Raw genomic sequence first — 24,621 nt, forward strand, 5'->3', positions numbered from 1 at the left:
TGTCAAGATGTAATGAGAGTTTCAACAACAATCCAGGGTGTTGCTGTTGCTAAGAGCTCTGAATATGTTGTTGTCAAGGAAAGTATCCCAGCGTCTGCTTGTGTAGAAATATGCTTGATACCATTTTAGCAGACAAACTTGTATTCTTAACACCGACCAAGTGGAAGAATCAGGAATCAAAATGATACTTGTGATGAAAAATAATGATTTAAGCACAACTTAGTTTTACATATTAAAGCCAATCCATCCAAATGGACGCAGTTCTACTTTCATGTGTTTTTACTTCTCTAAAACACCCCTCAGTCATTGTCATCGTTTTGCGATGTGATCACAATTCAGCAGTTGCAACACTCGCATAACAGAGCAGCACCTGACCACAGGCCCATTCATTTATCCCTACTGGTTTCCCATTGATGCCTCTCCTTATGACTGAGGCCCAAAGGAATCTCCACCCAGGGGACCTTTCAACAACAAACGCAGCCAGCTACGACAGCAAGCTGCTTCTCTGAATGAACAACAATGTCATTCCAGCAGTGTGGGTGTGTGTGGCTGTACTGTATGTGTGTGTGTGTGTGTGTGTGTGTGTGTGTGTGTGTGTGTGTGTGTGTGTGTAGTGAAACACCACTGGCTAGTAGCAGCAGAGTGATCTTGTGACCAAGGCCCCTTAATGACAGTTAGGAGCTGTGAGCAGACTACACTGCTCTGCGTTTCCCTGATTAGACCATATCATGCAAACTGTATTGTTTGACCCAAAAGCCAAGGAGCCGAAGCCTCAGTGACTGAACGCCAGTGGTGGAGAGTAATCAAGTGCATTTATGAAAGCACTGTACTTAAGTGCTATTTTGAAGTACTTGTACTTGCCGAGTATTTCCATTTTCTGCTACTTTATACTTGTCTCGAATACATCTTATTCCACTGGATTCATTTGATCATTTAAGTCACTTTGCAGACTCAGATTATTAATACAGAATATAATGGATTTGTACTTCATAATGATTATTATAGATTGATCAAACCAGTATCAATTGAACCCCCCCCCATATTTACCAGATGCAAGATGTGCTTACACATCAATCTTATTACAATTCAATATAAAATATTATATAATTATTATAAAAGGAGCCATTCTGCATAATGAGTACTTTTACTTTTGGTACTCAAGTACATTTTGATGCTCATACTTTTGTACTTTGAACAACCCAACCCCATCTTTAATGATTTGAAGTGCAACAGACTGCTGTTGAACATTTTGACTTTCAGTCCATGGGGTTGGTGTTGCTTAGAGCTCTGAATATGTTGTTGTCAAGGAAAGTATGCCAGCGTCTGCTTGTGTAGAAATATGCTTTATACCATTTGATCAGCCAAACTTGTATTCTTAACACCAACAAAGTGAAAAAATCAGGAATCAAAATTATACTCAGAAGTATTATTTTATGCGCATGACTTTTACACTTTTACACTATTATTACTACTTTTACTTAAGTAAAAGATCTGAGTACTTCTTCCACCACTGCTGCAACACAAACACCAGGCTCAGGTTGAGGTCACACAGAATAAGTTTGCTCTATAGTGCAACTGAGTTAAAGTTAAAGTTTTATGAAAAGTTATAATAAGCCAGCAGGTAAATATCTGCAACTTGATTATTTATTTTGTCACTGAGCTCATGAATTTCTGAGCACAGGACCTCCCTGCCTCACTATGTCACGGTGCCTTTTTCAATGAACCACCTTTATAACAAGATTGTTTACAAAGTCTGATGCTGAATTGTCTCAGAAACCTGATAATCTCATATCCCGGTAGAGGCTGTTAGCTGTTATGGCTCTGTCTTCGTTGATTATTGTAATACACTATTAAGATTTTTTATATGCTAATCATCCGTTGTTATATATATTTCAAACAGTTAAAGGCCTTATTGGACCAGTGTTTTCAGACTCCATGCTGTGTTTTCACACACACACGTCTAATACTATTTGATGTAAGCAGTAGAGTATGTACCTGTTTTGTTTGACTATTGAAATAATAGTAGAATTAGAAATTTTGTATGATACATAAATGTGATGACAAGAAAAAGTGTTGTCATGGACAGTTTAGTTTTGTCTTTATCCGGAAGTGTGTGTGTGTGTGTGTGTGTGTGTGTGTGTGTGTGTGTGTGTGTGTGTGTGTGTGTGTGTGTGTGTGTGTGTGTGTGTGTGTGTGTGTGTGTGTGTGTGTGTGTGTGTGTGTGTGTGTGTGTGTGTGTGTGTGTGTGTGTAATTGAATCATATGTTTATATCCCAGCTGTCTGGCTGGTTGACCAGTGAATTACAAACCATCCCGGTAACTCAAACTATGAAACTACTTGTTTACAGCTAGAAATGAAGTGCTGTGGTCTTGGACATAAGAATATGTTCCATTACTCTGCATAGGTTGGGAAATAATGACTATTACAATTTGAGCTCTAGAGCAATTTGTGAGAATGCTGTGTACAGGGAAGCACAAACATTGTGACACAACTGTTAGCATGCCAGTCTTGTTTGTCACAACAGGCAAAACTGACTGCTTATGCTCGGGGACACCTAGTATTTAATCCCAATACTTATACAAAGCTGATGGAAGAAAAACCCAAATTCTCACAACTTGACCTTGATACAAGGTGCATTAAGAAAAGAGGCTGTCTTGAATTAACTATTCTACAGAAACACTTTTAATATTGAGAAAGTCTAAATAAAACAAAATAATAATATAACCCTATAGCATTGGTAAAGTATCCAGGAGACTCTTGTGTTTAACATTATGGTTATCGTAAAAAATAAAAATTCAAATGCAAATATTAGTGCTCTTTCTGAAGCAACTAGAGGCAAAAGTACCTTGTACTGTTTCCTGATCGCCTCTTCTTTTTATTTGACAGAATTAATAAGTTTGTTGCTGCTAAGCTATTGTTGATGCCCATGTTCCTGTTCTGAGGGATCAAATCAACCACCAAGACAGGAATTCTGCTACGACACAGAGATAAAAAAATATTGACTTGAATATTGAACTACTATTCCTTTCCATCAAATTCTTTGAGTGACGTCAAATGTAGGTTTTCCTCAGAATTCTACATAGCCTCTCCAAAGCAGCAGCTGCACTTCCCCTTCACAGTCAATGCCTGGATATGGTTAATTTGTTTCCTTATTTATATATTTATCTGTTTGTATATATTATATTTGCAGACAAGGACACACAAACATACAGATGGACGCATATTCCACTAATGTCTCCAGATGATACGGGCCAAGACACAAAATAATGTTATCCTATTCCATTTGTATTCAGACTAAATGTTTATCTTAATGCTGAAGCTTTAAATAGTCGACATGTCACCCGCATCAGGGTAAAGTTTTTGTCCATGTCAATGGAAAAATGGGTCAGAATGGCTGGAAACTTTCTCTGGAGGTAGATTTAGAAAAAAAGCCTGTCCAATGGGTTCCCATCACCCTCACATTGCACTATATTTGTCAGTGCTCAAATATTTGGAAAAATAGGGGGAGAGCAAGACAGGGAGGGGGGGCAATGATGAGTGTCCACAACAGATACTGACCCCTCATACTCCCACCCGAACCCTCTAAGCCTTACGTGCCTATTTATAGGGGAAATTGCGCTATGGAAAATTATGACAAAGCTGCATTCCATAAATAAGCTGGGAATGGTGGAAAAGAGCACACGGCTTGGTCTCTGTAGGCCTGAGTGGAGGTTCTCAGGCCTGACTTTGTATTATGGAGGAAGGGATGGATGGATGGATGGATGGGTGGATGGATGGATGGATGGATGGATGGATGGGTGGATAGATGTAGGGCTGGGCGACAATTCAATATGATAATTTATCGTCTTTCATTGGAATCATATTGGGATGAAAGCATATGTCGAGATATCACGATACACAAATACGTTGTCTATATTGATAATAACAAGCACATACTAACTAAAATCTGTTCATTTTGCACTAAAGTTCGATATTAAATGAGAAATTACTCTTCATTAGTCAAATATTTAACACAAGAATATACATAATCATGTGGTTATTTCAAATTGAATATTTATATATTGAATCACCAGAAAACATGCTAAATCGTGATATCTATATGGTTATCAAGAAATGTAATGACAAATATTAGGGTAGAAGATTTTGGCCGTATTGCTCAGCCAAGATTGTTTATGATAATGGACGTTGTCAATCTAAAGGTTAAATTAAGCCTTATGAAAATATTGCTGCTTGGATTGTTGTGTCTTCAGTTGAGTATTATCCACATCATTTATTACAGTGATGAGAGACACTGGCACACTGGTCTTTAGAGGTTGTTATATTGATTTATACTTCAAAATTACTTTGATCCCCTGGTTGTTATTTATTTTGCAACAACTGCGTGGCATATATTGAATCTGTATCTTCAGAGAGTGTGCGCCTTCAACACTGGTGCATCATCGGGGGCAGAGGTCATGTTATGTGTGTTTTTTCCACTTGGAATTAAGGGACCTGAAGTCTAGTTTACATTTTATAATTCAAAGTTACAGATAGTGGGATTTTTAAAGACTATTTTTAGGCATGCTTGCAGCGTGTCTCCAGACCATAATATCAAACAATCATAGCATGGATTGAAATACATTTTGTCATTCATAGTCCCAAGAGGAGGTTGCCTTTTGAGTTTGGTGATCACCTCACTTTTCAGATAGCACAGCAGGTAACCAGCAGGTTTACATTTTTCAAACTATTATGGGGTGGCCTCAGTAATTTCTAAAATCCTGACAACCCTGTGAAGTAGAGCTTTTTATCTGTGCATCATCGTCCTTTTACAGACGGTGCACACAACTTGTGACTCTCTCCTCAGTGAGATTACGCACTTCCTGGTACCTGAGTCATCTGCTGCTTTGTTGTTAGGGGAAACAAAATAATCCCCTGTGTGTGTGTGTGTGTGTGTGTGTGTGTGTGTGTGTGTGTGTGTGTGTGTGTGTGTGTGTGTGTGTGTGTGTGTGTGTGTGTGTGTGTGTGTGTGTGTGTGTGTGTGTGTGTGTGTGTGTGTGTGTGTGTGTTCACACAAAATACAAATGAAAACTGAAACTACCATTTCAGGTCTATTGACACAACCATTATTCCTGGAAATGTTTTAGAAATCGCACACGAGTCTTTTAATGACTAAAGCATTTCAGTTTTTGACCCAAAAAACATGCTTCCTTAATGGATGAAATTGAAAGTGAATTGACCCCAGACCCTGATGTGTGCAGTGTGCCTGTGTGCTGGACTACCCAGCATGCATTCAGCCTCAGCCCAGCTAGACAGCCCCAGATGTCAGGCAGCAGTGGTGGCTTAGGAACCCAGACGACTGGTCCTCGCAAGGACACGCTCTCCCCGTGGCACACCGCCAAGTTCCAGGCTCCAGAGGGTCCTGAGGGTCCAGAGGGTCAGCCTCCCCACTCTACCTCCAGTCCCCCCTCACAAAACCCACCACCATAACAGCAGCTAAGGAGCTATGAATAAACAGGCTGTCATTGTCTCGTTATATATTTATGGAAGACAGAAGCCGCATTTCTTCTGTCGCTTGTGTGGTATTTTGTCTTTGTGGGAAACTGGAAAGTATGCACTCATCTTGTGGGACGGCGAGACACACCGATTTGGAGTGGAGCTACTGTGAGAGAGAGAGAGAGAGAGAGAGAGAGAGAGAGAGAGAGACATTAGCTGTTAGAATTTAAACTTTAGACCACATGAAATTGACATAATTTTAGAAGCTTGTGGTGCATAAATATCAGTTAATCAATCTTATTTAAATTTTCAGCGCACTTTATGAAAGTCACTACCGACGAATGTACTGCAATTATATAATCTAGGAATCCACCTTGAAAAGTGTTTGATTTGGACAAAAGTCTAATTCTACTGTTTGATTCTCAACTCTGAAGTCTGTTGTTCTTCTCATTAATATATTAAGTAATATATAATAAGACTAACACTCTCTTGGTCTGCAGGAGTATATGTCGGTCCATCAGTCCTTCATCTTGATCCAAACTGAAATATCTCAAGACAAAAAATCCGGGGATCACATAGTGATTACAATTTCTCTCGAGGCGAACATTAATGTGGAAATCCATCCAATAGTTGCCAACATATTTCATACTAAACAAAAAGTGTCAATCATTGGTGGCGCTAGAGGAAATGTCAGGGGATCACCGACGTCATAAAGAATTATAATCTGGGAACAATTAACATCTGTAAAAATTGTTGTGCCAATCCACCAAGTAGATTTTCAGATATATCTCAAAATAAGATAAAGCTTTGACGATAGAGGAAAAGTCAGGGGATCAACAATGAACCTCTTGGTAGTCTTTAGGATTTATCATCTGGTAGCTATGGATATCTGTACCAAATGTCGTGCCAATCCATGTTGACGATGTGAATATATTTCACAGGATAAGAAAGACATTTGACCTGCTGGCGGCGCTAGAATAAAGTCAGGGTGTCACCAAAGTTAGTGGGATTCGTCCTCTGGGCACCATCAATTAATTATGCTAACTTTAATATAAACCCTCCAATATTTGTTGAGTTATTTCACTCTGGAACAAAGTGGTAGTTTTACCAGGCAGGTGACTGATATTGCGATCCCTGGAGCCACAGCAGTAGCATAGCAGGAAATTGCTTAATACATGTCAATAGTTAAATATGTTAAAGGGAATGGTGGTTGTATGATTTTCCCTCTGCTGTCACTTGCATGGAATTTATGGAATTTAATAGATTTAGCCCATGGGACAGACACTAGAATAAACACTCTTAACTTTACACAAACATGCTTTTTTCTGTCGTTTCTACTGAATAGCTTCCCATTCATTTTTTCTTGTGTGTCATTCTTTTTTCGTTTTAACTAGTGACCTATGCGCCCTCTGTTAAAGCTCTTACAACGGGTCATCTCTAATAGTTAACCCCAAGTACACTCCTCTGTCCAAAGAGGTGATGGAAAGTGTTTCAAAAGTGTTTAAAAGCTGTTTCATTTGTGTGTTTAGTGAGTTCGAGCACACGGCTGCTTGAAGAGCGCAACAGATAGCGTGTAATCTCTGTGATGTCCTCCACCTCTTATCAGTTTGCTCACATAAAGGTCAGAGGTCTGGCCTTGTTTTGTGTCAGAAAGGTGAGGGTATGTTGACACAGATTCCCATTGGCTGTTCATCTTCCTCTGATTAAGCCAAACCTGTCATTCTAGGTGGGCGGGACATAATAACAAGAACAGTTTTAAAATATATTCAATTAAATCCTACATCCCTGCAGAAGATATTTAAATGAATCATTACAATGCTCACTCTTTGTTAAGCATACATCAGAGATGTATTGATAAAGCTTTGATTTCATGATGTTGACGTCTTTGATGTTGGATTACATTTACAGTAAAGTTTCTGTTATTTTTGTCCATTTTGTAGTGGGTTGAAAGACTGAATAATGTGTTATTAATTTCCCAAGTATCGCTGGAATATTAATAGCTGTTTAGTTGGTGGACTTAGATATTTCTTTTAAATGCTGTGAATTCTTGAGTGTTAAAGTTCATTCCTGACCTTGCTGATAATCTTAACCCAAGGTCCATCTACCAGATTTCTTCTGAGCTCTCGACCAGATTTTACAGTATTTGCTCAGTTATCATGACTTATGTTTGAGACCTCAGTCCTGCGATAACAGGTGGGTGTATATAGGGGAGATCATTACCATATACATGTTTAGTTATGATAATTGTAATACATAAACATTATTTATGTATTTGTTAGAATTATTTATACTTAAGTAGAAGAGGTTGAAAGCTATTTTTTGTAGAATAAACAAACACGATATAATAAGTTAATTGGTGATCAGAGGAGCTGGACGGTGTATTTGTTATCTTTGGATGGAGCCAGACTAGCTGTTTCCCCCTGTTTTCAGTCTTCGTGCTAAGTTAAGCTAACAAGCTGCCAACAGTAGCATCATTTTTACAGTACAGATATGAAAGTGGAATAGATTGTCTCATCTAATTGAGGATGAAAGATAATTACTGTACTTTCAAAAGGATGAATGATAATAATAATACTTTCAAAAATGTAAAACTTTCCCTTTAAATGACAAGAAACAAATACAGTAGACTGGGATGTTACTTTATAGAAAAACACCTTGAAACAAGTTGATTCTATTGACAAATAATTTAAAATTAAATTAAATCACTTCACTGGTATATTTTTATTACATTTTCATGTTCAGTTCATACTTTCAAGACTAAACATCATGACATTCTTTGCCTGGAAACCTACATTTGGAGGCTTTGTTTACAAAACCTGCCATGAATGGAGTGGATGCCATTAAAGAGAAGGAAGTGAGCATTGATCTGTTTCACTGTACTGGGCTCTGCTTACCCACTCCATTTGCCTTTCCCTCTCTGGGCAGTTTAGAGTAATTGCCTGCTCAAGGACTTCTGAGGCCTGATTGCTTTAACCCACTGAGGCTCCATTTGTGTTTTTCAAACCCAACACTCATAAAGCAGCATGCTTAAGATGTCATTGATATGGCCTTCTGTTTGCAGACTCTTTGTAATGGTGGTTTTCTGGTGTTTACATTATTAATACCTCTCTTTACCCTGCCAGCCTATTAGGTGTAGCCTGAGTAGTACAATTCTGCATCTAATGCTCACAACATTCTCACATCCAGTCAACCGCGTTGTGAGGAAGCAGTGAGCTGCAGTGCAATAAAACATTGTTGGTGATCAGCCCTCAGTCCTCTCAGTCTGCGCTTGTCTGCACCAAAGCAGCCAACATTAGCTGAAACAGCATGTGAGCACTGACTCAGTGATGTACTTGTGTTCTCCAGAAATAAACACACACACACACACACACGTTTGTGCACCCTAACACTTGTGCACTCTGACACGCGCACATACACGCTCACACACAAGCGCACCGATGTCCTCCATTATTTAGACCAAGGTGTATCTGCATGCAAACGGCCCATTCCGAGACAATCTGATCACACAGCAGAGGCTTCGCCCAGTCTGTTCCTTCGCTCGGTGAGAATATCGCCGGGGCGGAATGGAAACTTCATTTTGCAGGGGCTAATATTAGCCTGGGCCTCTGGAAAATTCCTTTTAAATGATCACAAGCTGAGAAAAGGCAGAGAATTTGTTTAGCGTTTTGCTTGACAGTATTCTCTGCATACACGGCAGTTTGTTTCTTTTCCTTTTTTTTCCAGTTGGTGCAGCTCACAGGAGGATCCTGGGAACACAGATGTAGAGGGAGGGAGGGTTGAGGGTCTCATATGATGAAACTTCGACTGTTTGACTGTCAGACTGTCCGTCTCTCTGGCTGTTTCTACTGGCACTGTTAACACTTGAACTACCATTGTCCTGCTGCATCTCTGGTCATTTAACATATGATGTGATACAGTGACCAAGAACCTAATATCACCTGCTCTGTGAGTGATCTGGATTGTCAGACTGCTGTAATACACGCTGCAGCCTCAGTGGCAGCCAAAACTCTATATGACATGAGTGATGAATTGTTCTTGTATAAAAATATAAAACACAATATGTATATAATATTTATCCTGGATACTCAATGTTAAATTCTCTATAAAATGGATCAAAGTGGAAACAGCCATGTGTGTCCCTTCCTGCCTGTTTGTTCCCTTGTACCTCCATCACTGCCTGACTTATATTTAACTCCCTTTATCATTATATGACCCTAACTTTATAACCTGTGTTTGTGTGTGTTTTGTTAGGAAAATCCCACCTGGCCATAGTTCAGAGGGTGAACAATGAGGGTGAGGGAGACCCTTTCTACGAGGTCCTGGGTATTGTCACCCTGGAGGACGTTATTGAAGAAATCATCAAGTCGGAGATCCTGGACGAGACTGACTTGTACAGTAGGTTCCCCTCTTGAACCACATACCCCCTTAGACTGTAAGGCCTCGAGGCATCTCCAATTGTCACAGTAGGAGCACCAGTCTAAAATCCTCGACCTGTTATAAACTGATCCAAGCCCAGCAGTAAGACTCTATTTGATGGATCTTTTACACTTTGACCATTTAAACCAAATTAATGTGGGTCTAACTCATGCGGCAAATTTATCTAAATGAACATTATTGTAATTTTGGAGGGTTTTTCAAATAAACAGGCCAAATAGGCCATTGACTAATTAAAAAAGGTTATGGCACAATGAATCATGAATGAAAATGTGACAAAAGACATAGTAGAGCTGAAAATGTATTTTCATTTGAACTAAATGTGATCAGTTGTTAAAACTGAATGGTGCTCTTTTGCATTAATTGACTGTCTATTACAGTGCAAAATTAAAGCTGCACTAATCAATATATTTATTTTAACAAAGAATCTAATGGCTGCATGTAATGTGAAAGGTGTCGCTCATAGTGTTGAATCCACAGAGGATGGTCACCTGACCCTGTACTTTCTCTCTGCTCTGCTGAGTATTTTAGCTTTTTTCTGTTTTGGTTGTCATCATCACCGTTTCAAGATGCAGCAGGCAGCTGTTTTCAGGGGAAAAAGCTTTGAGAAACCAACTGCACACCCATCTCAGAACACATTGGCTACCGGCCTGATGACTATTTATCCTCTGGGAGCAATGGCAAATGTTTCGGGGGTTGCAGCGTAGCCAGCTGATAACGAAACCTGGGCCAAGACTTCCTCTTCCATGTGCTGATCATTGTTTAAAGTCTGATTAGAAAGTAACCAGGTTACACTACATATGACTGCAGATTTTAAAAAAAGCCAATAAAAAGCTAAATCGTCACTAGACAATAGCCAGTCGTTTCCAAGATTGCGTTTCAAGCAATGCGTTCCCAGCATGCAACCAAAAGCCTGCATGAACATGATTGGTCAACACTACTCGGCCTACATCCGGTACCAAACTCTATGCATAAATATGTTTATAGAGATTAATTGTGCACCACATGCTCATCACCAAACAGCAGACAGACACATTTAGCGACTAGCTTGTCAACATAGTGGAGAATTTACCGAATGAATGTTGGTGCTGCTCCCTGCTCCATGTCTGCTGGAGGTGTAAACAAGAAAGTGGTTGCTAACACATTAGCCATCACAATTTACAAAATATGATTTACTTTTACCTTGATTTTACAACTTGTTCTGTTGCGCCAAGAAGACAAAAAAAATCTAAGAAATCAAATAAAGCTTATTTAAACTGTCTTACGTTAACACTGAACTGTGAGACATTAACATCCATGGGTGTTGTGTTTGTGTCCATCTGACAATATTATCTCTTTTTGTAGTTCTGGTCTGCTCTCCACCAACTCCTGAGAAAATGTCAAGCTCTTTAGCAACTAAATCTTCACCAGCTAGCAACTTTGTCTCTCTGCCATTCAGGGCTGAGCAGGTAGAGTGCTGTTGGTTTTTATAAATTTATTAATGAAAATAGCTGCCTGCTACGTCTGGAAACAACGATGATGAAAGCGATGAGACTGAACCAAAAGAGTAAAGTTGAAGCAGGAAAACCCCCAAAATGAGCTGAAAAATGTTAAAACTTTGGGTTTATCTTTTTAGGTGATCCCTTTCACATTACATGTAGACAATTGTTTATATACAAATACTGATTATAGCAGCTTTAAAAATGGCCTCATCCTACCCCAGAAATGTAAAATCTGTTTGTGTGATCGTGTTTCATTTAAGGTTTCTGGCCAGCTGAGGTGTTTTGAGACTATTACTCCAACTAGATTTTTGTTATGCTTCAGAACTGTTTTATGTTTTCATTCAAGTGATTCTTGTATTTGCGTTGTGCACCAATACCTACAACACAATACAATTTTTTAGGTAACAATAGTTAGTTATTTTTCACATAGAGGAATAGATATTTTGTACAGTCACTATTTGTTTTACTTAAAAATGTCATAAGCATTTCATCCCTTTCAAACTAAAAAACCCTGTTTCATGTATCATACCAAAACATGAGCTGACTGTATTGTTACCCCTCTAATGGTACCATTAAAGGCCTGCAGACATGGAGTATGTGCCAGTCTATTTGTTGCCCTAATACATATGGCTTTAAGTAATGTTAAGAATGTGGTAAGCTAACAGTGTAGCCCCCTATAGCTCTCTTTTAGTTCTGAGAAGATCGCCACGGCTTCATTTCCGGAAAAAGCAATAAGCTTTGGGTAACTCAAGTTTAGTCACCCTACGACCCGGAGGAGTTGCTCAGTGTCTGTGGAGTGGCGTGGATTGACATAGTGCTGCTGCAGAAAAAGTTTTAGTTTGTGTCTTACGCTCTACTTTTCATATTCCCTCCTCAGCTGACAACAAGACGAAGAAGAAAATCACCCATCGGGAAAGGAAGCAGGATTTCTCGGCCTTCAAGCCTACCGACAATGAAATGAAGGTTAAAATATCACCTCAGCTTCTGCTGGCTACCCTGCGTTTCCTAGCAACAGGCAAGTGGGCCGCGTTGCTGCTTGACTTCCCCCAGTGTGCCCTCAGCCCCTCACTGTGGGGAAAGTGTGTGTGTGTGTGTGTGTGTGTGTGTGTGTGTGTGTGTGTGTGTGTGTGTGTGTGTGTGTGTGTGTGTGTGTGTGTGTGTGTGTGTGTGTGTGTGTGTGTGTGTGTGTGTGTGCTGTTTGTGTGTGTGTGTGTGTGAGCTGTTTGTGTGTGCATGTGCCCATATGGGCTTTGAGTTTTGGGCAAGTTGGTGCATGGAGGAGTGAGTATGTGTGTAGAATGGGTATCTGTTGTTTGTGTGTGTGAGGGAATGAGTTGTGGGATGACTCACAACAAGTGTGTGTGTGTGTGTGTGTGTGTGTGTGTGTGTGTGTGTGTGTGTGTGTGTGTGTGTGTGTGTGTGTGTGTGTGTGTGTGTGTGTGTGTGTGTGTGTGTGTGTGTGTGTGTGAGAGGAGGTGGAAGGCCTCTCGGGAGCGCGGCACGGGATGTCTGTGCAGACGGCGCGCAGTTCCCAAAAAAACGCAGGCGACTATTTGCTGTTGAGATCTTAGCTCACAGCTTTAAAAACACCACCCTGTTTGCTTACACGCGTTCCTCAGTGACATCACGTCCAGCATTTTTGGCCTATGATCGGGGTTCTCACACAAGTTGACATACTTAGTGTAAAATGTGAAATATTTCACCCGCTTTCCCTTGGGAAATGGATTTCCGAACAGGCTGCTGAGTACCCAAGCACTACTACAGCAGCAGCAGCAGCAGTTGACGATGTTTCATTGCAGTTGGATTTGCTTCAGAACTTTGACCTAGCAGCTAAGCGTTGATTAAGTTCCTATAAAGGCTATTAGGGAGTTTAGTTCCTGGTGGTGGAGCCAGCAGCCAGCTGACACATATCATCGCCGCTCAGATGAAGGAGCTGATTGGCCCATTAGGTGGTTAAAGCAGACCAGTCACAATCTGGATACAGTGTTTTAAAGTTATGAATGAGTTTTTGGTAAGTTTGCTTAAGCATATGTAGTATCTTCTTTTTTTCCTTTTTTCTTTTTAAGTCTAAAATCAAAAAGTCAAAATCACAAATATGCCTCAAAGGGATTTACAATCAATACAACACCCTCTATTCTTAATAATGAAAAACTCTACAAAAAAACATTTATTGGAATAAACCTCATAAAGAGCAACAGAGTACAGAATAGCTCTTTCAGGAAGGACAAACATACAATAGGTGTCATATATATACAGAGAGTAGACTAGGATAACAATTGTGAAATTACAATATTAAGAAACGTTTTGGGCCCCATCCAAGAACATTTTTGTTTTCTCAATCAAAACTCATACTTTTTACTTTAAGGGATCCTGGTATGAGGTTTCCAAGTCACATTCATCAAACTATTAAGAACTCTTGAGATTTTGTCGTAAATCGCTTGTTTAAACCTGACGAATGCAATGAAATCATGAGATTTCAGCAAAATTGACATATAATTGCCATATAAGGCTACTTGCTCAGCTCTGTTCATGACACACAAGAGTAAAAGAAGAATTTCACACCACAGAGCTTCAAGTCCTGCTGTCAAAACTCAGCCGACAAAAACGTAACAAATTTAGCAGCATCTCAAGTGTTATTAGGGGACCAGAGACAGAAAATATAAATAGTAGGCTACAGCTGCCAATACTGTGTCATTAGAGCAGTAACAGAAATAAAGGGTGAATAGTGGTCCATGACTTAGATGGGAGTTGTTCAAGTGGACCTGATGCAGAAAGTAGATGAGAGAATATTAGCCTGTACAGTAGGGATGTAGCACAAGATATGTTTACCTGAACAGCAACAACTAACTACAAGTACAGCCCATAAAATGCAAAAATATGCCAATAAAATCAGATAAAAAAAAAAAAATGAAACCGCTTTGGTCAACCCCCCAAGTTATCTGGCAAGCTGTGATGTTGATGATAAACTGAACAGAATATACATTTTGCAAAGGTTTATTCCAGTTTTTTTTATTCTAGTAGATTTATGTAACACTTTTATACCCCACAGTCATTCAGATGAAGGCCTTATAATTCTTAAGTTAATAATTGTTTACTCCTGTTGAGAGAGTGAGACTGTCAATAAAACACATCATTAAGTTGATTGTATTGTCAGCCCAGCACTCCAACACTTTAAAATGTGTCATTTATAATTACAAAATATATATAATTATTTGTTGTGTAAATAAAATACTTTTAGCCAATATATCACTAACTTTTTAAAGGTCTCATATATTGATATTGGTATCAGCCCTCTGTGTTTGTATTTGGCTATAGTTGCTGTTGCTCACAGCTTTTTCTCTTTCTCCCTGTTTCTTTAGAGGTCGAGCCGTTCGCACCGTTGCAAATGTCAGAAAAGATTCTGCTGCGTTTGCTGAAGCACCCACTCGTCATCCAAGAGCTGAAATACGATGAGAAGAACAAGCGGGCGGCGGAGCACTACCTCTACCACAGGAACAAGCCCGTGGATTATTTCATCCTCATACTGCAGGTGTGTGGGCGCAATGAGGTACCAAGTCCAAAATGTCCAAGAACCGACCCATCGCTCGCCTCCCGCATTAGAAACGATTTACAGCACAAACAATATTACATTCATAAAGAGAGCAATAACAATATTTGTACCCTAACCAAACTACACTATACATTGCACTAAACGCATTTAAGACAGGGACATGATGCTGTTAGTACTACAGTACAATCTATTGTTCTCCTTGTTCCCACAGTTTTTCACAGTATAGCCATCCATCTAACAGAGCTGTACTACAGGTTTTGTTCCCACAGGGGCAACGCATCCGAAAAAGGTATGCATGGTATGATTGTACTGCAAGGCAGTTTGGATTAAACCAAGCAACAATACCATAGATAAACAGCTCTTTAGTTATTCAAATGTCTGGCTCACTCACTATAACACAAAAAATACTAAAAGAGGTGGTGAACTGTATCGATTGATGACAGTAGTACCACAAATAGAAAGTGAAATATACGTATTTCTTTGTTTTCATCTTGTAAATGAACCTAATTTCATAATACTGAATAAAGACAGTGTAGAGTCAGTAGTGAGACTGTGTACCCATCCCTCTTTTTTTCTCCCTGCCACGCTCTCTTTGCTGACACCTAAAATAAATCCTGCTATCGAGTTACAATTATTTTTTTCAAAAGCAGATCAAAACAAGTGCCGTTGACCTTCTTCGTGTAGCATTACAGTCTGGTCTGAATGTCGACTCTGTCTCTGAATATGTTGCCAGTGCCAACACTGAGTTTTCCTTTTTGTATCATGTCTTTAAAAAGGGTTTAAGGTTAAGGAACGTCCCAAATCACTGGCACTAAAGTGGAGTTGAAAGCAATTTTTCCACAGTGAAAATATAACCTATAAAAACAAATATTACTAACATTCACATGCTTTGTATATTTCCCCCGATCAGTCCACTGAGTCAATATGTGTATCAGCCCTGGATCAAATGAGGTCCAGGTTGGACAAGTGTGGGGTCACTGCCCTTGAGACTGGGTTTAGAGTAGATTGTGAGTTATTAAACAGAGAACGGATTTTCTAAAAGTAGTAAATAGGAAAAAAAGAAAGCGGGAGGGCAGGATGAATAAATACATCTGAGCAGGAAAAGTGGCAGATTTTGAATAGCGTGAAAGCGTAGCTGCAAAGCTGTAGTGGAAATCCTAAATAGAAAGGGTTATTAACACAACCTAGCACTAATGCTCCAAACTGAAAATCTGCAATTGAGACTTAATTAGACAAAAATAAGTGTAAGATTAAATGTAGAGTCTAAAAAAATAGATACAAAAATGCACATAAAGTGTATTTGACTCTTTGTTCTTACTCATCTCTGGATCTGTCTGTCACAGGGGAAAGTGGAGGTGGAGGCAGGAAAAGAGGGGATGAAGTTTGAAGCGGGACCGTTTTCCTTCTATGGGATGTTGGCTCTGACAGCCTCGCCAGGTAAGATATCTGACCAACACACCTGGGTTTTGTCCAAAATATAATCAAGTTGTCATTCATTTTTCAGTAAACTTAAATAATGCCGTTTTGTTTGCAGGTCTTCTCTCTTTTTTAAAGATGTAAGTCAGTCACATTGGGATCTACTTTAGCTTATGTCAGATAAAAATACGTCAAAATAGAGCTGCTCTTTTATTGCTGACTGAAATGTGTACTACCAAAATACTGCTCTTTATTTATTCTTTGCTCTGACAATCGCTGATGAAACACAACTTTGCCAATTTAGGACTGTATTTTGTTTCAGCAAAGTTAATGTACAGCTGCTTCTGTTTGTGCATGTGACCTCATTTAACATGTGGGAACTTAAGCTCCTTGTGTTGAATTAAAAAAAGAACATTTTTATATTTCTTTAAGTATAACATCAAGAGAAGCAAATTTTCAAATTTCCCCGCTGCGGGACTAATAAAGGATTATCTTATCTTATCTCTTAAGTACTGTTTTGGTATTAGGAACTCATATCAACACTTGATTGTACAGAGAACAGTTAGCTATTACATTTTCTTTGATTTAGCTTCAACATCTATACACATTGCTTGATATGAAGATGATAAAAAGCCTTTTGCAGCATTATACATCAAATTTGCCTCGTCCACTGCCTTCACATTGTCCTTTGTGTCACCAAGCCGGGAAAGTGAAGATCCGTTTTGGACCTTTTGTGATTAAAAGCCTACATTCAATTTGATGCTAATGAACAATGATTGTAAGACTGACAGGGTTGTCCTTTAGTGACATCATGAGAAAGCGTCAGCTAGTGAGTCCTTTCAGTTCATTCATAAACTACAGTACTATTCTCAACCTTTTTCAACTGTTCTGATTCACATGGGTGGTGAGATCTGAGAGACACCTACTGGCCAAATAGTAGAACAACCTTCCTGTCATGTGTGCACTCTGCAGGCAAAAATGAAATATTTTATTATAAGGCATGATCTGAATTTACTTCGACTTATATGCTCAGTAGCAGTTAAGTTCCTATCATGCATAAACAAATGGTTGGTTATACTAGTGCTGCTGATGCTTCAATACCAGATTTAATCTTAATCTACTATGTTTGTTGCACTGATTATTTCTCAGCTTTGACAGACTCTCCTCTTTCTTTTCTTTTTCTTTTGTATCTTTCCTCTCCCCACAGTGCCTTTGTCCCTGTCTCGTACATTTGTGGTCAGTAGGGCTGAATCATTAGCAGGATCTCCAGGTACAGTGGCCTTTTCTTACTATACATACACCCATCCTCACATGTGATAACATACTATTATCGACCCGTCGACTAGTTAGATGTGAAAAATAATCATGATGTGTTGGGTCCAATTGAAATGTTGTACAAAAGATTGTTTTCAAAGTTTAACCCTGCATGCTTTGTGTTAACTAACACAAGTGTTAGCTTGTTTTGATCATCATCGTATATGTGAGTATTGTGTGACCAAAAACAGAGGTTGACTGCTGCATGCTTAAAAGTCAGTTTGTACCGAAATGCAACATGTACTGTACATTCATGCATTGATAAGTGAAAGAGAAAGAGGGAGAGAGGAAAACCGTTTCAGATCGAGACTTAACACCGTCATCCCCTGAGCCATTAGTCAAGGGGCTGAATGGAGTTGGAGACTGGAGGCCCCAGAGCTCGCTCAGGCTCCGCCCCCCTCGCCCCTAACCTTTAACCCTCTGACTACATAAACAAGACCTACAGCTACAGCCCCCTGCCGGACACCGCTGAGCGCATAATACAAAGACACACACGCACACATATGTTCACATGCACATGTGCGCAGAGAGAGAGCGCACATACACAACTACGGACATGCTGCCACGAACACAAACACACCCACATGTATCCGGAAATGCCATTGAACAAATACACTATCTTCCTCTCTTTAGCACTGACCTACAGTGCACCTCTAAACGTGTTTTTGTCACCCAGTTCGGCGCCCCGCTGTGCACACGTTTGAGTGTGTTTCTGCGTGTACGTGAATGCATTATGTGTGTATCCTTGACCTGGCCCCTGCGGCCCCTAGAAAGTGGAGTACTAATCTGCAAGAGTTCACATGCCAAGTCTTTGGCCCACTGCGCTCGGTCTGCACAAACACACACACTCGCACACATATTCCGACATGGGATTACATACATTCCAGGCGGCGTAGTAGCATTAGCGTTGGCCAAGCCGTTTCCACTTTATTGTGTGTGATTTTCACTAGGCTTCTTTAAGAAGTGGAAAATAATAATCTCGCTTTAATTAAAAAATACAAAAAAAACAGAACAAGTCTTCTATGTAGTAGCACATAGAGTGAAGCAGCATCACTGGAGACCACCGACTCAATACATGCTGTATGAAACTCCCCTCACCTAAAGACTTATAGAAATGAGATTTCCATACGTCACAGCAAGGAGCTATGCCTGCTGGAAAAATATGACCTTGAAAAATGTCACCAATACACAGGATCGTGCTGTTGATCAGCTGAAGTAGTTTCAGAGAATATCGTGAGTTAGAGCTGGTACATCACGAGTGTCCTTCACATTTGGAGCTATCAAACTCTTCATAATGTGTGCGAATAGATGATGTACTGTATGATTAACAGGTTCAGTATATTCAGAGAACATAACCAGACAAAACAACATGGATCAATAGCAAGTGTCATATAAAGTATATTCAATTAATACAGTAGGAAGGTGAAAGAATAACACGTGATTGATGACCGACACCTCTCTTTATTAACAAGACTACGTGTCTAGAGCCATGCTAGCAGCTCTGTGAGGCTGTACTGTGGCGCAGCGGTGCTATGAGCTAAATGCTAACATCAGCATGCACAAATGCTTACAATGACAATGCTAACATGCTGATGCTAAGGAGGAATAATGTTTAACATGTTCTTAGTGTAGTGTTTACATGCCAACTATGGCTGATTAGCTTTAAAAAAAAGTACAACTGTACCAGCAGATTTTGACCTGATGATGGTACTAGAAGAAAGGTCAGAGGATCACCAGTTATTCATACAAAGGGGAACATGGATATCTGTTACAAATTTCATATCAATCCATCTAATAGTTGTGAGGACATTTATAGCAAAACTACCTATTTGAATCTCATGGTGGCGCTATAAAATAAAAATCAAGGAATCACCAAGATCATAAAGACTCATTTTCCATGAATATCTGCATCTTATTGAATGGCAATTCAACCATTAGTTAATGAGATATTTCAGTATGGACCAAAATGGTGGACCAGCTGACCAACAGACCAACATTGCCACCCAGAGCCATGCTGCTGGTGTCGCTAAAAATATGTAAATTCTCAAAGCCAAACGAGATCAGGTTAACCCTGCACAGTCCTCACCTTGTTCTCAAATTATGCCTATAAGGAATCTCCACAAGCAGTTGTTCTTGCTGAGTTTTTTAAAGGGATATGACAGCCAAGAGTAACAAACAACAATGGGAAGACAGAATAGATGACAGGTCAGCATATACCTTTAGCAGAGAGGAGACTACGACAGACAACTCTTTTTGTTGCATGAATATTATTTCTGAGATACTTCTGCATGTCCTTGCATTACTTCTGGCTGGGGGTTTAAATGTTTTCTCCTCTCCCATCACCTCCTTACAGAAAATAAGTCTCCTCCACGGCCGTTTGGACTCAACCACTCCGACTCTCTGAACAGGAGTGATCGTATAGACGCCATCACACCAACTCTCGGCAGCAGCAACAACCAGCTCAACTCCTTCCTGCAGATCTACGTACCCGACTACTCAGTCAGAGCGCGCACAGACCTGCAGTATATAAAGGTGAGAACACGTGCAGGTGATCAAGAAATGCACATTTGTGAATACTTAAATGCTGGTTTAGAAGATTTTTGCATATGATTACTAGTCAATTTATTAATAGATTCATTTGGAAAGTTGAAAAAAGGATAAAAAATAAAAAGTCTAAGAAACAATCTGACATGTGAAGACAACTCATCAAAATAATGAATTAATTAACTAAGTAATTAATTAATTACTGTCTAATTTTAAAGCAGCTCAATAGTTTGTATTTACAGGGGCAATAAACAAAGGTTTGACAAAATGATTGTATGTAATAATACTATTACTACTACTACTGATATTAATAATAATAATAATAATAATAATAATAATAATAACAATAAGTTATTTTTAGCACTGGTTTAAAAAAAAAACTGAGATTACAAAATGCAAAAAAAACGGAAGAAAGAAAATACAACACACATTTTACATTCATATTTCAAACAAACCAACCTGAATACACACATAATCAAACACATGCAGACAAATGAAAAAAATCTTTTTTCAAAATTTGTTTTCAATACTGATTTTAAAAGTGTGAGGTCGCTCTGGAACTACCTACAGAGACCTTCCAGTCCTTCAATACCAATCATTCACAACCCCCAACTATTCGACCTCATCATGCTTTCATCCTCCCTGTTACCTAGGTAACGCGGCAACAGTACCAGAACGCCGTAGTGGCGTCACGGATGGACAAAACACCCCAATCAACGGACAGCGAGTTCACTAAGATCGAGCTCACGCTGACGGAGCTCCATGACGGAGTGGAGACCCCCGCTGTAGTCGTCCTCACCACCACAGCGAGCACCACTAGCACCACCCCGGCTGTGTCCGTATCCGTGGCCAACGAGACGTCCCACCTGCTCAACCAGCAGCAGAACTGTGTGGGCCTCAGCAGGAGCAACCACAGCGCCCACAACGAGGGACCCATCTAGCCTCGCCGAGCCCGGTGGAGACCCAGACCCTCCACCCTGTCTCGTGGACACACACGGAGCGGTGGCGTAGACGGAGATGAGGGAAAGTGGGGAAGCAGAGGCGGGTGGAGTGAGGGTTCTGCTCCAACCAGTAGCCCCCCAGTCAGTCAGTGAGACCCTTTCATGGAGGGGCAGTGGGGGAGACGGGTGCTGCGTCACCCTGAACGCCCCCACCTGAACGCTGTCAGAATCCCTGCTGTACTACACCCTCTTACGGAGGGTGCACTTGGACAGTGCCTGTGACTGAGCTTCTATTTTGGGACACTTTCATAGCAGTGACTTGGACTAGAGGACAACGGAGTGCATGCAAACCCTGTCCCTGTCTTATACACACACACACACACACACACACACACACACACACACACACACACACACACACACACACACACACACACACACACACACACACACACACACACACACACACACACACACACACACACACACACACACTGTATTTCCTCCTCAGGCCAAAGACTTTGGTCCCCCCTTCTTACACTGGACACAGACTATTTTTGCTCATACACACAAATACTCAAACACAGTCACATTCTCACACGAACACAAATGCAACTCCCCCACCAGTGCATCTTTCAGGGAAGCTCAGTCGAATGTTGATCCCATCAACGAGGACTCAAACCTAAACAAGCAGAACGGTTGGTCAAAGACTGCACCAAAAACCGCTTCGGAAGAAACCGTTAAACCACGAACCAAGAATGTTTTCCTGTATTTATTTATTTTATAATATTGTATGTATATATGTACGCGTGGAGACATGATATGACATAAAGTGGCATACGAGCATGTACACAAAGGTGTGCGTGGGGCACGCGTGTCATATCAAAAAAGGACGTGCTACATATATGGAGACGAACATCCATTCATGTATATGAGGAGGTGAGGGTCTTTTACAGATACAGTATGTATATTACAGATCTTGTTATTTTTACTATTATCCTAAATCAGGCTTATGGTACACTATCTTTTTCACCTTAAAAAAATCACACTATTGCCTTTAAGAGAAATCATATAATTAATTATTTTAACAAAGTGCAATGAACAGCAATTTATTTAAGAGATGATTATGAATTTTAAAAAAAATCACTGTATTATAAATTGACAGATATATTTGTATGTATGTACTGTATGTATATGTACATTTGTTTTTTGAACTATGCTAAACTGCAGCCATCCACACGCAAAATTGTCCTTAGTCACTCTTTCTCTTTGTCTCTTTTTGCATCCTTTGACCTCAAACACAACGTCTATATGTCAATATGGGAGTAATGTTGCCTTGACTTTAAGTGCTATGCCTATGCATGTGGAGGTTGTGTGTCTTATTATTTTTGCCAATTTTATGCATAGTCAAACTTGATAATTGCACAGTATTAATGACCTCATCTAACATGTTGAGCATCATCAACGTCACAAAAAGTAACCTCGACATTAAACATGTCCATGAATGATACACAGCTATGCTTTTCCACTGTTTATGTGAACTTTTTGTAATTTTTTTTTAATTTTGCATCTGTGGTGCATTCATGTGTGTGTCCACAAAACATTGCCCAACAGTTCAGTTCTTAAACCCATTTTTTTTTTTTAAGTAATGTTAAAGAGACTAGACTTGAATGAATTGGTTTTGGCTCCCCACATATTGTAGATTATAATCTATGTTTAATAATTCTTGAGTTAATTCAGTTCAAAATCAAAAATATTGTTCACAAATGTTGGCTGCTATTAAGAGAAATAATGATTTAATTTTATTTTAGAAACACTGTCCATATATGTTTATTTTTTTCACAATTTGGGAAATACACAAAACTGCGTTCTTGCTGAGAGTTAGACGAGAAGATATGAGGAGAGTCATCTCAATCTTCTCAACTAACTCTAGGCAAGAAAGTAAATAAGTGTCGAACTATTCCTTGAAGTCTATATCTTCTTTTTTATGAAGTTTTTTTGTGTTAGTACCTTCTTGCCCTTATTGTTTTACCTCATAAAGACAGGAATGAGTTTTAAGATATGTGTGCTTGACATTTTTCCTAAAGCTACATATGTCCTAGTGTAGAATAATTCTGTTTACTCCATATCTGTAGGGGCGATTATTGTTTAACTCTTTAACTAAAAATGACTTTGATTTCACGTCCAGGCCTGTTCATTAACATTATATGTACTGTATATGGGCAGTTTTCTTGCCACCTTACAGGCAACAACAATGTCCTAAAACTAAATTCATTTGATATATTCACTTGCAGTTTGTGACCATTGGTGGCCACTGTGTTTCCACATGTGTGTATCACGCCCCCTGAAACGGCACACATGGATAAACAGCCTTTCCATCTGCTCAGCCACAAGGGGCGTCTGGCTGTATAACCAGACACAGAGTACGTCTGCGTTGTTTGCAGCTGTGTTCGCTGTTGTTTATTGTTTACTTGAAAGAGCTCCTATGCAGCAGGCCCACTCCTGCTCTGCAGGGACAATCACTCCAGAGATACAGCAATGAATGAGGATGAGATTGTAAGATTGTGCTTGGGACATTCACACTCTGCTTTACAGACTCAGTGCCTGACAGGAGACCAAGAAGCATGATGACAATTCAAAAGTCCAAACGCACAACAGGAAACACTGGGGGAAGCATCAGCTGTGTCTGGGTTATTTCAATATTCTGTTAAACACACACGTTATCATTTTATTTTACAAGCTCCGTCCTCTGCTGAACACAAGATTATCATCCTTCCATTATGTGAATGCTTTGCAGGCCTGTGTTTAACTGGTCTTTTGTCCATCCCGATGCTGCTACTGTACCCATGTGCTGTTCATAATGCTTCTTCTACCTGACGACAACATTCCCATTGCCTCCTGCAGCTGGTGGTTTAATAAAAAAGTGAATGATTAACAGACAGACAGTTGGTGGCTCAATGTACTCAATCTAATGCTCTGCTGCTTATAAGTGTTTTTTAATGAGGCTTTTTTTGTTACGATTTAGTAATAAAAACAGACAGTTGCTTACTATGAGTTTCTTCTGAATAATATATGCACATTTTGTAAGTGTCCACCAAGACACTTCATGTTGGTTGTAAAACCTTCTGAGGTCTAAGATATTTCTGTTTGTTCTGCGTGGTGTAACCTCAACACTGTAATGCGGCTCTTTTTGTCGGGACCAACTGGGCTATCAGAGTATGAATGCTACAGTGATCACATGAATATAGTTATATTACCACAAATACAAAAGAAACACAAAATGGAAATTGGATCGCAGATATCTATTCAAATCACAAACAACACAATAGTGAACAAGACTTTTTACAAGATTTTTTAAATTGCTTCTTATAGACCTTGTTAAAAAAATTAACTTTGTAGCCAACAAAGATTAAAAAAAAGTATGGACATTAAGGATCGAATTCTACTCGTTATTTCGGTAGCAGCCCA

At 39.6% G+C, this 24,621-nt stretch overlaps 1 protein-coding gene across 1 annotated transcript in view; it reads left to right on the top strand.

The window, feature by feature from the left end:
* cnnm2b (cyclin and CBS domain divalent metal cation transport mediator 2b) overlaps nucleotides 1-21,516 on the top strand; it is a 35,753-nt gene extending 14,237 nt beyond the window's left edge. Inside the window, exons 2-8 of the mRNA XM_054604286.1 lie at nucleotides 9,725-9,868; nucleotides 12,266-12,403; nucleotides 14,748-14,917; nucleotides 16,282-16,375; nucleotides 17,562-17,624; nucleotides 20,022-20,200; nucleotides 20,866-21,516. Coding sequence (XP_054460261.1) covers nucleotides 9,725-9,868; nucleotides 12,266-12,403; nucleotides 14,748-14,917; nucleotides 16,282-16,375; nucleotides 17,562-17,624; nucleotides 20,022-20,200; nucleotides 20,866-21,153 — 1,076 coding nt within the window. The 3' untranslated portion in view covers nucleotides 21,154-21,516. The remainder of the gene's footprint in view (nucleotides 1-9,724; nucleotides 9,869-12,265; nucleotides 12,404-14,747; nucleotides 14,918-16,281; nucleotides 16,376-17,561; nucleotides 17,625-20,021; nucleotides 20,201-20,865) is intronic.
* Nucleotides 21,517-24,621: the final 3,105 nt, after the last annotated feature.

The sequence above is a fragment of the Anoplopoma fimbria genome, chromosome 9 (genome assembly GCF_027596085.1).
Source record: "Anoplopoma fimbria isolate UVic2021 breed Golden Eagle Sablefish chromosome 9, Afim_UVic_2022, whole genome shotgun sequence".
In the NCBI taxonomy this organism is placed as follows: Eukaryota; Metazoa; Chordata; class Actinopteri; order Perciformes; family Anoplopomatidae; genus Anoplopoma; species Anoplopoma fimbria.